At 36.4% G+C, this 13,659-nt stretch overlaps 1 protein-coding gene across 3 annotated transcripts in view; it reads left to right on the top strand.

Moving 5' to 3' along the window:
- Positions 1-13,302, top strand: part of CDH10 (cadherin 10) — a 94,541-nt gene extending 81,239 nt beyond the window's left edge. For all 3 annotated transcript variants that reach the window (XM_061449269.1, XM_061449268.1, XM_061449270.1), the window contains exons 8-12: positions 792-928; positions 3,222-3,343; positions 9,127-9,235; positions 11,147-11,398; positions 12,228-13,302. In XM_061449269.1, the coding sequence (XP_061305253.1) occupies positions 792-928; positions 3,222-3,343; positions 9,127-9,235; positions 11,147-11,398; positions 12,228-12,721 (1,114 nt within the window). In that variant the 3' untranslated portion in view covers positions 12,722-13,302. The remainder of the gene's footprint in view (positions 1-791; positions 929-3,221; positions 3,344-9,126; positions 9,236-11,146; positions 11,399-12,227) is intronic.
- Positions 13,303-13,659: the final 357 nt, after the last annotated feature.

The raw sequence follows: 13,659 nt of genomic DNA, 5'->3' as shown, positions 1-13,659 counted from the left end.
CCAGATGCACTTAATGAACTATTTAGATCCCTCATAAAAGTTCATGGAAATATGAGCAATTGTTTCTGTTGTACTATACACGTGTACTAGCAGACCTTTTTTTCTAATTTGGCCCAATTCTGCCAGAATCCTACGTTAAATTCCACATCAAAGGTTCAACCCTAACTTTGAAGGCAGTGTTAAGTATTAGGAAAAAAAAAAAGAAAAAAGGAAAAACATTGACAAAAAAAAATAGAACAATACATTTTGCCATATTGTATTAGAATTTTTTGCCTGTGGAAGTACAGCAACTATAGCAACACAGAATGTCCCTTGACATCATTATATTCTTGAAAGTTCTGCCTGTGAACTTTATTTAACTTATTTTTTTTAAACTTGAGCTCCAGTAAATTAATACATTCTAAAGTACAGAAGCAGAGCTTATAACAGTAATTTTGAAAAGCTTATAAATTAGCTGTCAGTCTCAGTCTGAAAGAACAGTACATCGAAGACAATTTTCCTTTCAGGTTTAAAAAATCCTGTAATTTTTATACTGAAATTCTGGCTTTTTTAATGATTCTCATATGTCTATAAAAGCTCAGATATATTGTATATTTATGAAATTCTTGCAATTTTTATTCCTCATTCTATGGAATTAACCTTGAGAATTTTCATGTTTATAAAAACTAAATATATGTGTTCTCAAAAGTGACCTTTGTAATGTAATACATAGAACCTAAAAATTGTATTGACATATGCTTTCCTCTATTTTCTATCATGACAATACTTTTCCTTTCTTTATCCATATTTAGGTTTTCTCTGGATCGTCATACTGACCTTGACAGGATATTTAATATTCATTCTGGAAACGGGTCCATCTATACTTCTAAGCCACTTGACCGTGAGATATCACAATGGCACAATCTTAGTGTTATAGCAGCTGAGATCAGTAAGCCAATTTGGTCTCTTCTTCCTTTCAGTTTTCCTTAGCCTGCAAAGTTTACAGCTGTGACTTCATGAGAAAAACACTCTCTTCCTTCCATCCTGCCCCTTTCTATTAGATATTCTGGGAAAGTAAATTGGGGGTAGCTAACAACAGCTGCCTCCTTGTATCTTTTTCTCACCTACATCCAACACTGATCTTTAATGTTCAAGTTCATTCTGAAATGAAATTCTGTTTCATTACTTTGAGCACAGTGACATGATTTTGCTTTTAAGGTAGCAGAGGTCAGGATGATAATCTATTTTTTTTCTCTATTGTTTTCCTTATTTCCCTAGAAATAATTTCATTATCTCTTCCTATCGTATCTACACTTACAACTCTTGCAATCAATACATCTTACAAGTTAGGTTCAGTTTGATCCCAATCCTGTAGGATTTCTTGGAATATTTTCATGTTAAAACTAGAAATACAAAAGCAGAAATCCTCCTAAGCCTGCTATGTTATTAACTAATAATAATCACCCAACAGACAATTTTCTAAGGGACAAGGCTCTGATTTTTTAAATCAGCCAGTGAAGATCACTTGTGTTCAAAGACACTAGCATTTTTTTAGGGTTAATTCTGTATCAGTAAAAAAAAAATAAAAAATAAAACAAATGTGCTCATCAGCAGTGAAACAAGGTTGGCAAGAGCTACACTGCAGGGCCTGTTCCCATTTCTACAGTCCAGACTAATAGGCTGCTTGTACTGAGCACACCTGATAGCTGTATTTTTTATTTTTTAAGCCTTTTTTTTTGTTGTGTTTTTTTTTTTCCTTCACAATGTGTTGTCCCAAGCTTACAGTACTTCACAGTGCTGTCCAGCATTGTACAAGTACTTTTTAGAAGTATTTATATAATGAAAAAGCTTAGTATTCTTGTATGATTGTATCACAGTGCTAAATGTATTTCCATGTAGGGTTACTTTATACATATTTACATTTTGGACCTACTTGGAGTGTTGGCAATCTCTAAAGTGGTATGTTAGTTTTGGAGCAAAATGTGACTGGGGAGATTTAGGTCTTTAAATATATTACCTGTAAAGCATGATGCAATGGGAAAGCAGTGTTACAAACAGAATTTATTTGGAAAGTTAGTACAAGAATGCAAAAGGCTATGAAAAACTGCCTGAAACCTGACATTTTAAACAACTAAGGATGTCAGAAAGATCCACATCACACTCTTTAGCAAAGGTGTTATTAATAACAAGTGAACTTAACGCCAGCTACTCCTGAAAGTTTGCTGCTTTATTTGAAGCAGCTTAAAAGGAGAAAAAAAAACCCCTGTAATTTTGATTTATCTCTACTGTTACTTATCCCATTCAATTAAAGCTTCAAAATCATATCCAAGAGAATTCCAAGGAATGCCTGCACCTTTTTTACTCCTAGGTATTATTTCAGATTCTTGGTATGGCAACTAGATCAGCAAGTGAGAATAGGGACACTTGTATTCCAGAATTAACCTATACTAATGAGAACTCATTTAAGTAATAATAAGGGTTTGGCATTTGGCAAGAGGGGGAGGTTGCTATTCTTGTTTCTTAACCTAAGGTCTGAAAATTTACATTCACATTTTTATGGTTATTTAAACATAAAAACTCTGATTCTAATCAATTTGTTGCTATATTATTTGGGGGATGCTTTCATTGGCTTTGGTGGAACTTCTCCCCCTTACTAAAGAACAAGAAAGGAAAATCAGGCTTGAAAATTTTTCAAAACATATATGCATGTCGTGGTTTAAGTGAACTCTGCCTCAGCCAAAACCAGCACAATGCTCAAAGTCAGTAACATCTTTTCTGTGTAAAACAAATGGCAAATAATTTTAAAATGAAAACCTTACAGCAGAATAATACTCTTGAGCCTACCAAATAACCAAATTTGTCATTACAGTAGTGGGCACACTTTTCATATACTACGTTTGCGTAAATTATTAACAGTTGCAGTCCCTGTTTTCACATAGAAATCTTAATTGCTTACTGGATACCAATACTTTTAATTTACTTTTTACCCTAAGCAAAACATCTTATTTTTCAGGAGGTCTGATTCGTATCTGGTATCAGTTTGTATGCTAAATTTTGACCTGTTTCATTCCTAATCTTGCATGACTTCCCTGCCCATAGCAGGGCGTTTTGGAACTGGATGATCTTAAGATCTTTTCCAACCCTAACCATTCTATGATTCTATGACTATTGCTCATGAAATTTGTAAGAAACTGGAACACATTTAGTACAAAAATAAACTCTTTTTTTTTCTCTTCTGTCAGACAACCCCAAAGATGCCACCCGTGTTCCTGTCTATGTAAGAATTTTGGATGTTAATGACAATGCCCCACAGTTTGCAGTATTCTATGATACTTTTGTCTGTGAAAATGCGAGAGCTGGACAGGTATGCCTTTGATAAACACTTCCCATTTTCCAGTTTTGCTATGGCACTTAATTGTAGATCATGCCTGTCACCTGCGAGGAATCATGTCTGAAATAGCTTTTGAAATGTTAAAAATGAAAGCAAAGTAGCTTTGTAGGTGAAGCTTAGAGTGAAATATCAATATATTACAACAGCATCTGTGTGTGAATTACCACTTTAGTTTAGCTAACCCTATACTACTGTAGGGTTATAGGTATATCCAAGAGACATGGTCATAATTAGTTTTGCTATTATCTTCACCAAGTAAGATGTTACATGCAACTACAAAATGTTTCCGTTATATTTTTAAAAACTATCAAATAACATATTTCAGATGTATTTCAGTCCATCCTGATGGTGATTACATACATCTGTCACACGTTTTTTTTTATGTTAGACATCTTTTATTATAGCACCAAAAACTTGTGAAAACATACATTTTTCTGAACTGGTAACATAATACTTTGTTTTGCCTCTTAGAGGATACAGAATGTGTACTTCAGCTTAAGTGTAATGGCTGAACTGCTTATTATCTAGCTCCTAATAGGCAGCTGCTTATTAGAACGGTTAAAAAACTTTTTTCCTATTACAGCACCGCATGTCCAAGGGTACAGTCAGCCAATAATAAATCCCTTAAAATGGCAGCAGTAGCACCTCAGTGCAATCATTTCAGCACCTTTGAACAGAATGTGGGAGAAGCGCCAGCTTATCTTAATTCTCTAAGTCCTACAGGTGTGGCATTCAGGTTGTATTACGAATTTTACATTCAGGTTGCCATTCTTCTTTCTAAAGTAATATCAGCGGGAAATTAGAACAGGCCCAAATTTATAAAGCATAAGATATATAATGGTACTAAGCAAGGGCATTTGTCTGGCATGACAGTTACAAGAGAATTCAAGCTGTTAGGTGAACAGAAATCAGTGGCTAAACATATAGAACTTTTGACAGTTGCAATGTCTTCTATAAATTCTAAAATAACATGTAATAATTTTCAATATGAGATACGGATTAAGAATTGGAAAATTAAAAGCACTGAATTTTCCTCTTCCAGTTTCATGAAAAGAATTCTGGGTAAAAGAAATAAATGCATTAATCCACAAATCTTACTCTGTCCAGGTGACTGACTATAGAGGGAACAGAAAATGTTCACTAGAACAATTATATTATCATATAAACATGTTTTGAGGAACTCTATTTTTTCTGAGCTATCCAGAATATTCAGATCAGTATAATTTAGAATATAAAAGTTATTTTTGCATTCCACTGGTTTTCTTTTTGCATTCAGAAAAAGCTGTCTGTTAAAAAGTTTAAATAACGCTCAACAATCATTTAAGCTAAAATGAAAAGCTGAGTAAGTTTTATGTATCCATAAATGTTTATTCAAATTGTTACAGACCTCAGAAGTGTCTCCTTTATCAGGAAAAAAGTGGCAAGTCTACTAAAAGGCCTATAAACTTCTTTTTTTTTACTAAAGAAAACCTAAGTTGCAAGTGATTTAAAAAAAAAAAATCCACAGGAAAAGAAAGAATTGCAATGCAAGATAACATGAATAGTCCATTTGAATGTAATTATATTCTTCTTCTTGCTTACTGGAAGATCATAAATTAGACTTGTTATTTTGGAATTCAGGCTGTCCTGAGATTGAATCTAACCAATCCATACTGAACATGGTGCTCTAAGTTTATTCCTCCCATATTTATGCTAACTTTTTTTCCTTTCACCTTTTCATAATCATGTTTGATCTATGAACTAATTGAAATCTTCTGTTAGATCACTGAAACTATTACAATATTTCACCATTCATGAATTCTGTGGTATTCATTTAAATATTTCTTGTCTCCCACTGACAAACATTTTACTGAGTATTATAGTTTTCCAGTTTCATTTTCCCTTGAAATTTCCATTTAGTTAATTTGTATAGATGTGTATATAGAATATACACATATATATACACATATATAGACACACACTATAATATATAGGGATGTGTCTCATTTTAATGGTGGTTGTTCTTTTGACCCCCCAAAAAAGAGAACACCCTTGGTGTGATGGCATAAAGGGACACAGACATCCATGGGAACTGTACAAGGCTGACTCAATAGGAGCTGAGGGGAAAAAAGGAGAGAAATTCCTGGACTGCTATGGCCCTGTATACAAATAAGTTCAGCTGTCCTCCACCCCTAGGTGAAAAGAGTTAAGACCTGGGCATCTGGGCAGATGGATTCCCACTGGTTTTGTCAGCTCCCAGCTGCCACACGTCTGGCAGCTCAGCAGCCAACTTCAAAGATTCTTTAAGGTAAAAGGAATCAGTGTAGAAAACAGAATTCAGCCCTGCTTTAGAGAGACTGTACATGGAAGCTGAGAATGTTTTTTCTACATACTCATTTTCACTATAGTAATGGTCAGAAGACGGGCCCTTTCTTCTCCCTTTGTAAATGACCTGCCAAAAGAAAAAGAATGCATGAGTTGACCTTGGACAGCAGCTAGGTGCCCACCCAGCCACTCGACCAAGAAAGAAAGACAACAGCTGCTGAATCCTCAACCTCCTGTGACGCTTCTTCTTCCTCACACTTTTCCCAACTCCACTGTGGGTATTCCCCATAGGCTGCACTCCTTCAGGATAAATCTGCAGCATGTGGTCCTCTCCAGAGCTGCAGGGAAACCCCCGCCCCACCGGGGTCTTTCCCGGTGCCGCAGGGGCATCTCTCCCTGGCGCCCGGAGCCCCTCCTGCCCTCCTCCCGCTCTGCCCTCGGGGCTCGCAGGGCTGTTTCTCACCCGGTTCCCCTCAGCCCTGGCTGCCGGGCACCGTTTGCCCTTCCTTACCCAGGCTTTTCCCGAGGCACCCGGCCATGGCTGAGGGGCTCAGCTCTGTCCTGCGGTGGGGCCGCTGGAGCCGGCTGGGACCGGCTGTGTCTGGCACCCGGCAGCGCCGGCCACTACGCACAGGGGACGCCGGGGCAGGGCCTCGGTGCTGCTGGTGCTGACAGCATATGGGCACCTGCACCTGATGCAAGTATGTTGTGACGTTTAAATGGGAAACTGGTTAGTTTTCTTTACTTCCCTTTGGTTGTTCACCACTTTGTCCTACTCTAACACTGTGTTGTAGACGACCTTTAAGGCAGAGTTTACTGTCTGCATTTCCTGTACCACAATGGGATGCTCATTGTCTCCTTCGTTTTGATCAGAAGCAGTGAAATAAAGGGGAGTGGAGAAAATAAGTAAAACAAATAGAGCTATTTTGAAGAAAAAAAAAAAAAAAAAACCTAAAAAAAATTTTTAAAAAATTTAAGAAAAATCCAGATTCCAGACCTCAACCTTCTCTTAAACAGAAGCCGTGATAACTCTTTTTTGCTCAACTATCAGGAAGTCAAAGATACCTTAGGATACCCAAATCTGTGATGCTGCTGTAATTGTTTTCAGGAAAGATGGAGTAGGCTAGCAAAAAAATTCACCAAAATAACCTATATAATTGACTACATCTCTACTTTTATTATTTCTCAGCAATGCAAGAGGAATTTGTTTTCCCTCTTGCTCGTTTTTATGTTGTGTTTGTATGTGTTGTCTGAAGCTTGCTTCATGTACAGGCCTTGAAAGTGCACAAGTGACCATGCAGTGCTTCAAAAAGTTAACAGAAAGGTGCTGCTCACTCCAAAGACCAAAGGCCAACCCTTAAATAAACTTCACCAACACTGAGCTCCCAATCTGGTGAATAGCGTGTTCCTTGTGATGACATACAGGAGGAACTCGAGTGCACCAGTGACACTGCAAGGAGAACTAGCCATACTCAAACAGATGAGTACTTGCTCTGTTGGAATGTGTACGTGGCCTTATTTGAAAAGGAGCTAGCAATGCAGTTCCAGTGCGAAATTCCAGTAATATCCTCATTTGCAAAATAAATTTGCATTTTAAAGTTTAGGTTCTAATTGCGAATAGCAAAGCAAATAATGCTTTTGTTTGTGATGTATTTTACAATTTAGAGGTGCTGTAAATGTCACAATGTATCTAAACATTTTCACTAAGATCATCCTTAAAACTTTGTCTTTTAATGAAATGTATCAGCAAATAAACTGACACTGTGTAATATTTAGTCAACCAAATGTTTGCTGGCATTTTTTAATTATCCTTACATTTTCATATCTAAATGATGCTTGCAACAGAAAACACAAGCTTTTTTAATCCCCAATGCAAGCAAGTTAGATGAATTTGCCTCAAAATTATTTCATAAGGTTAAACATGATCATTATTTGAACAGACACGTTCCCAGAGCACTTTAATTGCTACAACAAGTGAGGGATGGAAGAATTAATATGAGTTCTTTTCTTTCTGTCTGTTGTTCTGAAAAGGGATAGTGATTGGCAGTGCCATACTAGGTGAACAATCCCTCTAAACTGTAAAAGATTTTAGGCTACAAAAAAAATTCTACATGCTCTTTTTAAATTGTATGGACACTCAGAAGTGCAATAGTTGATTTTCAGTGACTGCATTCATGGTCTTCAGTTACGAAGTAAAATGGACTACTGTTTTCTTGACTTAATTTCGCAAAACCCTCTAAATATTTATTTGCTATTTGCTCACTAAATAGTTAAAAGGTTCTTTACTTAAACCCAAGTAGTATTCTTTGCTTGTATTATCTGGGATTTTTTTTGTTAACTAAGTTATTAGATGTTTATATGAGAAAACGAATCTAGAGAAAGACAAAACTCCAGTTGAGAAAGCAAGCAAGCAGCTGTATTAAGAGAAATCCAGCTCTTGCCTCATGAAGAAATTTGTTGGTGTATTCTGGATGCACAGAAAGAAGTTGGGAGTTAATAATGCATTTTTAAGGCAAACAGGAGTACATTGCAATTATTGATGTTAAAAACGATCAGCCCTGACAAAAGCTATGATACTGAGAAGTGGCTGCATTTGGAAGAACTGGAAGAGGAAAAACAAACAGGGTTTAACAACTATGACACAGGGAATAAGTAGTGTCAGAAATCGGATGTAATTCCACGATTGACAAAACTGCAATTTAAAATAATGGATTAGAAATTAATAATAAAAATTATCTATGCTAAAGGTCAACCTATTTTCTACAAGTTAAACGTAGGAACATAACTGGATATTCATGCCTGCTTCTACAAAAATTCAGCCATAGGTACAGTTTTTATTGCTATGGTATAAAAATAAACCACTCTGAAATAAAGCAATAAATTTGTAAAACAATGCATTTTGTTTGGGAAAGGACATTCTGATAGAAACTTCAGTGAAAAGACACACATATGTTCTACACACACACACACATGCACACCCTGACACATACATGCTGGTAAAGGGCTTGCCATTACTTCCCCCTAAATACCCAAACTTTTTTGTAGTCATTGCAGAAATCAATCTGTCCAAGTATTGATCTGAACTGATCCATCTTACTCTGAGAATTGTGACATCAGAATTTCATTCCACTCTGAGGTGGTGCATCTGTAGAGTCTGCTACAATGTTTTACAAGAGTCAAAATGTATATAATCCAACTAGCATTTTTCTGCTCAGGAATCTTACTGGGGTATTTTGGTATACTAATAAATAGAAAAATCTTGTTTTTATGTACACTTGTTTAACATTTGTTCAGTTAATATGACCTACAGATTAAGTGTTAAGTCAGTATGTGTATAGCCTGAATATGAAGTTGTCTGACACTTCAAGTCTTCTTAATCATACAGCTGTGTCAAAAACCTAGTTGTAGTTGGGCTTTTTGTTGTTTGTTTGCTTGCTTTTTTTCCCCTGCAGCTTATTCAAACCATAAGTGCAGTAGACAAAGATGACCCTGTTGGTGGACAAAAATTTTTCTTCAGTTTAGCTGCTGTTAACCCTAACTTCACTGTTCAGGATAATGAAGGTAAAATTCATGCCTGTTTCACAGAAAGAGTTTTATTTTTACTCTCTGGCATGCATTCCTGGAGTGCGTATCTGCTTTTGATTTCTGTCAATATATAGAAAAGCTGTTAAGGCTGCTGCTAGCAATAATAATAATTCTGTGTGAATGTCTGTGGTTTGGGACGTGTGCATTTCTACATTTTTATCTGTGTAAGGGAGGCAAAAATTAACGTGGCACAAATTAGAATGGCAAAAATGTGATAAAAGAAGTTGTAAAGAAAATCAGTAAAAGTGTTGGTTTAGTGTGAAGAGCCAGATGAAATGCTTGACCAAAGGAGTCAAAAAGATTTCAAAAATGGCTTCAGCTGGCAAGTTCAGGTTTTTCTCTTCAGCCTTCTGTTGCATAGTTCTGATTTCCACAGTCTTTGTTTTTCTTCTTTGTGACCATTAATGAAAAGAATGGTTCTGAGCACATAGACACTTTGGCTTTTCTTTTGATCCTTTGTCAATCTTTCTTTATCAGAGAAAATTTTCAGAAGGTTCTGTTGGGGGAGTGGAACTATGCACCCATTTTGTCCTTCATTATCAGTATGACTAACTGAGAGGGCTCTAGATTACAGAAGAAATAAATGAGGGAGGACATGGTATTGGCCTTCATATGTCTTAGAGGCATAAAGGTGGTAGGAGCAGTACTCTATTGCTAATGAAGATTTCAGGAAATAACAGGCTGCAAACAACAGCAGAAAAAAATTCTAACAGTAGGGAAAATGAAGGATCAAAATAGTTTGGGTACTTTCTAAAATCCCCAGCAACAGTAATTTAAAGATGTCAGACACAGTTTTTGATGTTGAGTGAAAATAAATACCCCAAACCAATGAAGTATGCAGTAAAGGAAAACTTTGTGCTTCACATTGTGGAAACTAGGGGGAAAAAAAAAAATCACATTTTAAATAAAGCTGCATAGGTCCTGAGTGTATAGAGGTACAGACCTAGCTATTTCTTTCCTATCTGTAATTCTTTTCGCACATGGATTGCTTTAATCCAGCCTGAAGTTGGCTGGCAGGGTAGCTAATGACTTACCTCAAGAGATCCACAAGTATGATGAAAATTAATTTTTCCTTCTAATTAAGATAATATGTATTTTCTCTCTTTTGGACTAAAAAGTTAACAATTCAGGTGCTGGCTCACACTCTAGTGTCGTGGCCCTAGAAGAACTAGTCTCTCCCTATTGTTCATTCCTTCTCTTCCTTTCCTGCCTTCTGGCCCCTCAGTGAACAGCTTTTGATACTGAAGTATACTGCATGCAATTAAGATTTGTATGCTGCAAATAGAGATCAGTAAATTCACTTCTCGAAATGGTGTAGGAATACTTACCGTCTTTCACATTTTCTGAACTCCTAAAACAATTTTTACCCCCCAAAAATATACTCCACATGCTAAGGTACATAATTCGTTGTTCTACAGTATGTTGAAAGTGTTTTGGTGTGGAAAATCTCATACTGAGTTTGCAGCTAGCTTTCCTGTGGGTGTTGTCAGAGAAGATCCATAGAAACAATCTTTCAGAACAGAGTTCATGTTGAACAGTGTGAAGTGGAAGGTTATTTTTTCTCAGTTGTCCACTTCATTTCAGGAATTCAGCCCTGAACTGGAACTGTGTCCTGCACTGGATGCATTAATATATAAAACATTTTAAGCTTTGAGAAATCCTCTTCAAATCACACTCAAAGCTGGTGCAGAGGCACAGAGGAGCAAGCCAGATGTACATATAAAGTTATAAGTAGCTTTCTGATCAAGTGGAAATGTTGTTAGGAAAAGAGATATCAGGAACAGTTTCAAAATAGTACCAATTGTGTAAAATATGATGGTTTGCATGTACTGTAAATATGCATTTTATATTCATATACTCTACAACAGTATATTTCAATCAATCTAGATAACACTGCCAGAATTTTGACAAGAAGGAATGGCTTTAGTCGACATGAAATAAGTACTTACCTTCTACCAGTGGTGATATCGGACAACGATTACCCAATCCAGAGCAGCACTGGCACGCTGACCATTCGAGTGTGTGCCTGCGACAGCCGGGGGAACATGCAGTCCTGCAATGCTGAGGCCTTGCTTCTCCCTGCTGGACTCAGCACAGGGGCACTGGTTGCCATTCTCCTCTGCATTATTATCCTGCTAGGTAAGAAAAAGAAAGGCATCCTTTCTGCCATGAACAGATGCTTCAGGCCTGATTCATTTTACAGAGCTGCAGGTTGTGAAAATTAATAATCATGGATTTTGTAAGAAGAATTTAATTGCAACTTGAAGGAAAAAGAAAAAATAATCTGTTTGTCTGTGAATTGGGCATTGTAAATAAGAATTCCAGTTCCAGACTGTTAAAACTATCCGTGTGAACCCAGAAGCATATTGTTGTTCTTTCATCTAGTTGTCCAAAAATGATCAGAGAAAAGGAATAACATAATCAAAATTCATGTCTTTCATTTTAATAATTTTTGAGGGAATGTCTCTTTTTTATTTAAATAATTATATGAAGTCAGCATGCAGTATATATTTCAAACAGAAGATGCCTGTAAATAATATTTTTACTAGATTAAAGCACTGCCTATCCAGCTGTAGTAAAAAAAAAAATTAAATTTTGTAAAACATCCATTTTGTGGGTTTTAGAATATCACATAATGATGTATAATTCACCTCAGATCAGTTTTTAACAGTATACTTTGAGATTAACAAAAGGGGAAAAGATCTTCAGAATAGTCCTGGTTATTTTAAAACTCATTGAAGTTACAGAAGGAACATGTAGACAAGCTTATGGTTCTGTGAAACAGAGCACACAATGTGTGTCAAAATACCAATTTTTGATATAGACCTTAATGTGCTACCATAGTACAGATGGATGTGTCTATCCATTTATTAGACAGAAATGAACTGGTGAAATATAGCTCTTGTACCCAGTGGATTTGCTACTAACTGTTAGAGAGATCTTTACCCATTCTTTGTTTCTCTCTAAGTTATTGTGGTGCTGTTTGCTGCTCTGAAGAGGCAACGAAAGAAGGAGCCTTTGATCCTCTCTAAAGAGGACATCAGAGACAACATTGTGAGTTATAATGATGAAGGCGGTGGAGAGGAAGACACCCAAGCCTTTGATATTGGTACACTGAGGAATCCTGCAGCTATCGAGGATAAGAAGCTTCGAAGAGACATTATCCCTGAAACATTATTTATACCACGGAGGACTCCTTCAGCACCAGATAATACAGATGTCCGAGATTTCATTAACCAAAGGCTAAAAGAGCATGATACTGATCCTTCTGCTCCACCGTATGACTCGCTTGCAACCTATGCCTATGAAGGGAATGATTCAATAGCTGAATCCTTGAGCTCCTTAGAGTCAGCTACTACTGAAGGAGACCAAAACTATGATTACCTGCGAGAATGGGGCCCTCGGTTTAATAAGCTAGCTGAAATGTATGGTGGAGGAGAAAGTGACAAAGACACTTCTTAACCTACAGTAGGCTACATTTTTGTTTCCTTTGAGTGGAAGTAATTTTACAGACACCTTCTGCACTCAACAGTATTTAATATCCAGGAATATTTTCCTGCCACTCAGCACAATGGTTTCCTTTTAAAATTTGTTTTAAAATTTGTCCATTAATGTCATTCATTCTTTCTAGTAGGATGCCACTTGGAATATAGACAGCATTTTATTTAACCACCTTCCAAGAGCCAAAGCTATGGAATTCAGTGTTGTTCATTTTAGTAAGTAAAATAAGTAATATCTTACCTTCAAAATTTTGAACAGGGTGATAATCCCTTCAGCAACCTCATGTACAAGCCGCTTCTGTTAGGTACATGTCCTATCCTTGCAAGTGCAGCTTTTAAGATGGCAAAGAAGAAAAAGCCCAGTATGTCCTGTTCTGTACATTAAAATTAAAACAAAATGTACATGTGGTGTTAATAAGTGTAATATGCAGCTGGTTTAAAAAAAAAGTTTGTGCAACTTCATTTCATCAAATTCTATCTGCCAATGTTTTATATTTATATTTTTGTATTTATTTTTAAGAAATAAACCAGTTTTTACAACTATGTTGATGCTTGCCTGCCTGTTCTGGCCATGAATTCTAGGCTTGAAGAGAACATGAAATTTCTCCAATGACAGCATAGCCAACAGTACTTCTATGCTGCAGTATTCTCCATACATTTAAAACAGTCTGAAGTGCTTGTGTTCACTGGGAGAGGACCAAGTTACAGACCTATTTGCTTGCTCAAAAGTTCTACTTTCTACATTTGCCATTTTAAAGGAAATTTTTTTATTTTTGAGCTGAACTAATGATATTCTTTTCTAGAAAGATGAACGAAATTGTCTCAACTGGAATTACTTTATTGTAAAGACATGCTGGTACAGGTAGTCCACCAAACACAGAAAATTCATCTAAAATACTG

This window comes from Pezoporus flaviventris, unplaced genomic scaffold, assembly GCF_033815535.1.
Source record: "Pezoporus flaviventris isolate CSIRO_AGI_PZ_B2104156 unplaced genomic scaffold, CSIRO_AGI_Pfla_v1 ptg000007l, whole genome shotgun sequence".
Lineage (NCBI taxonomy): Eukaryota > Metazoa > Chordata > Aves > Psittaciformes > Psittacidae > Pezoporus > Pezoporus flaviventris.
The sequence above is the reverse complement of the archived record's forward strand: the minus strand, read 5'-3'. Positions and strand labels throughout refer to the sequence as shown.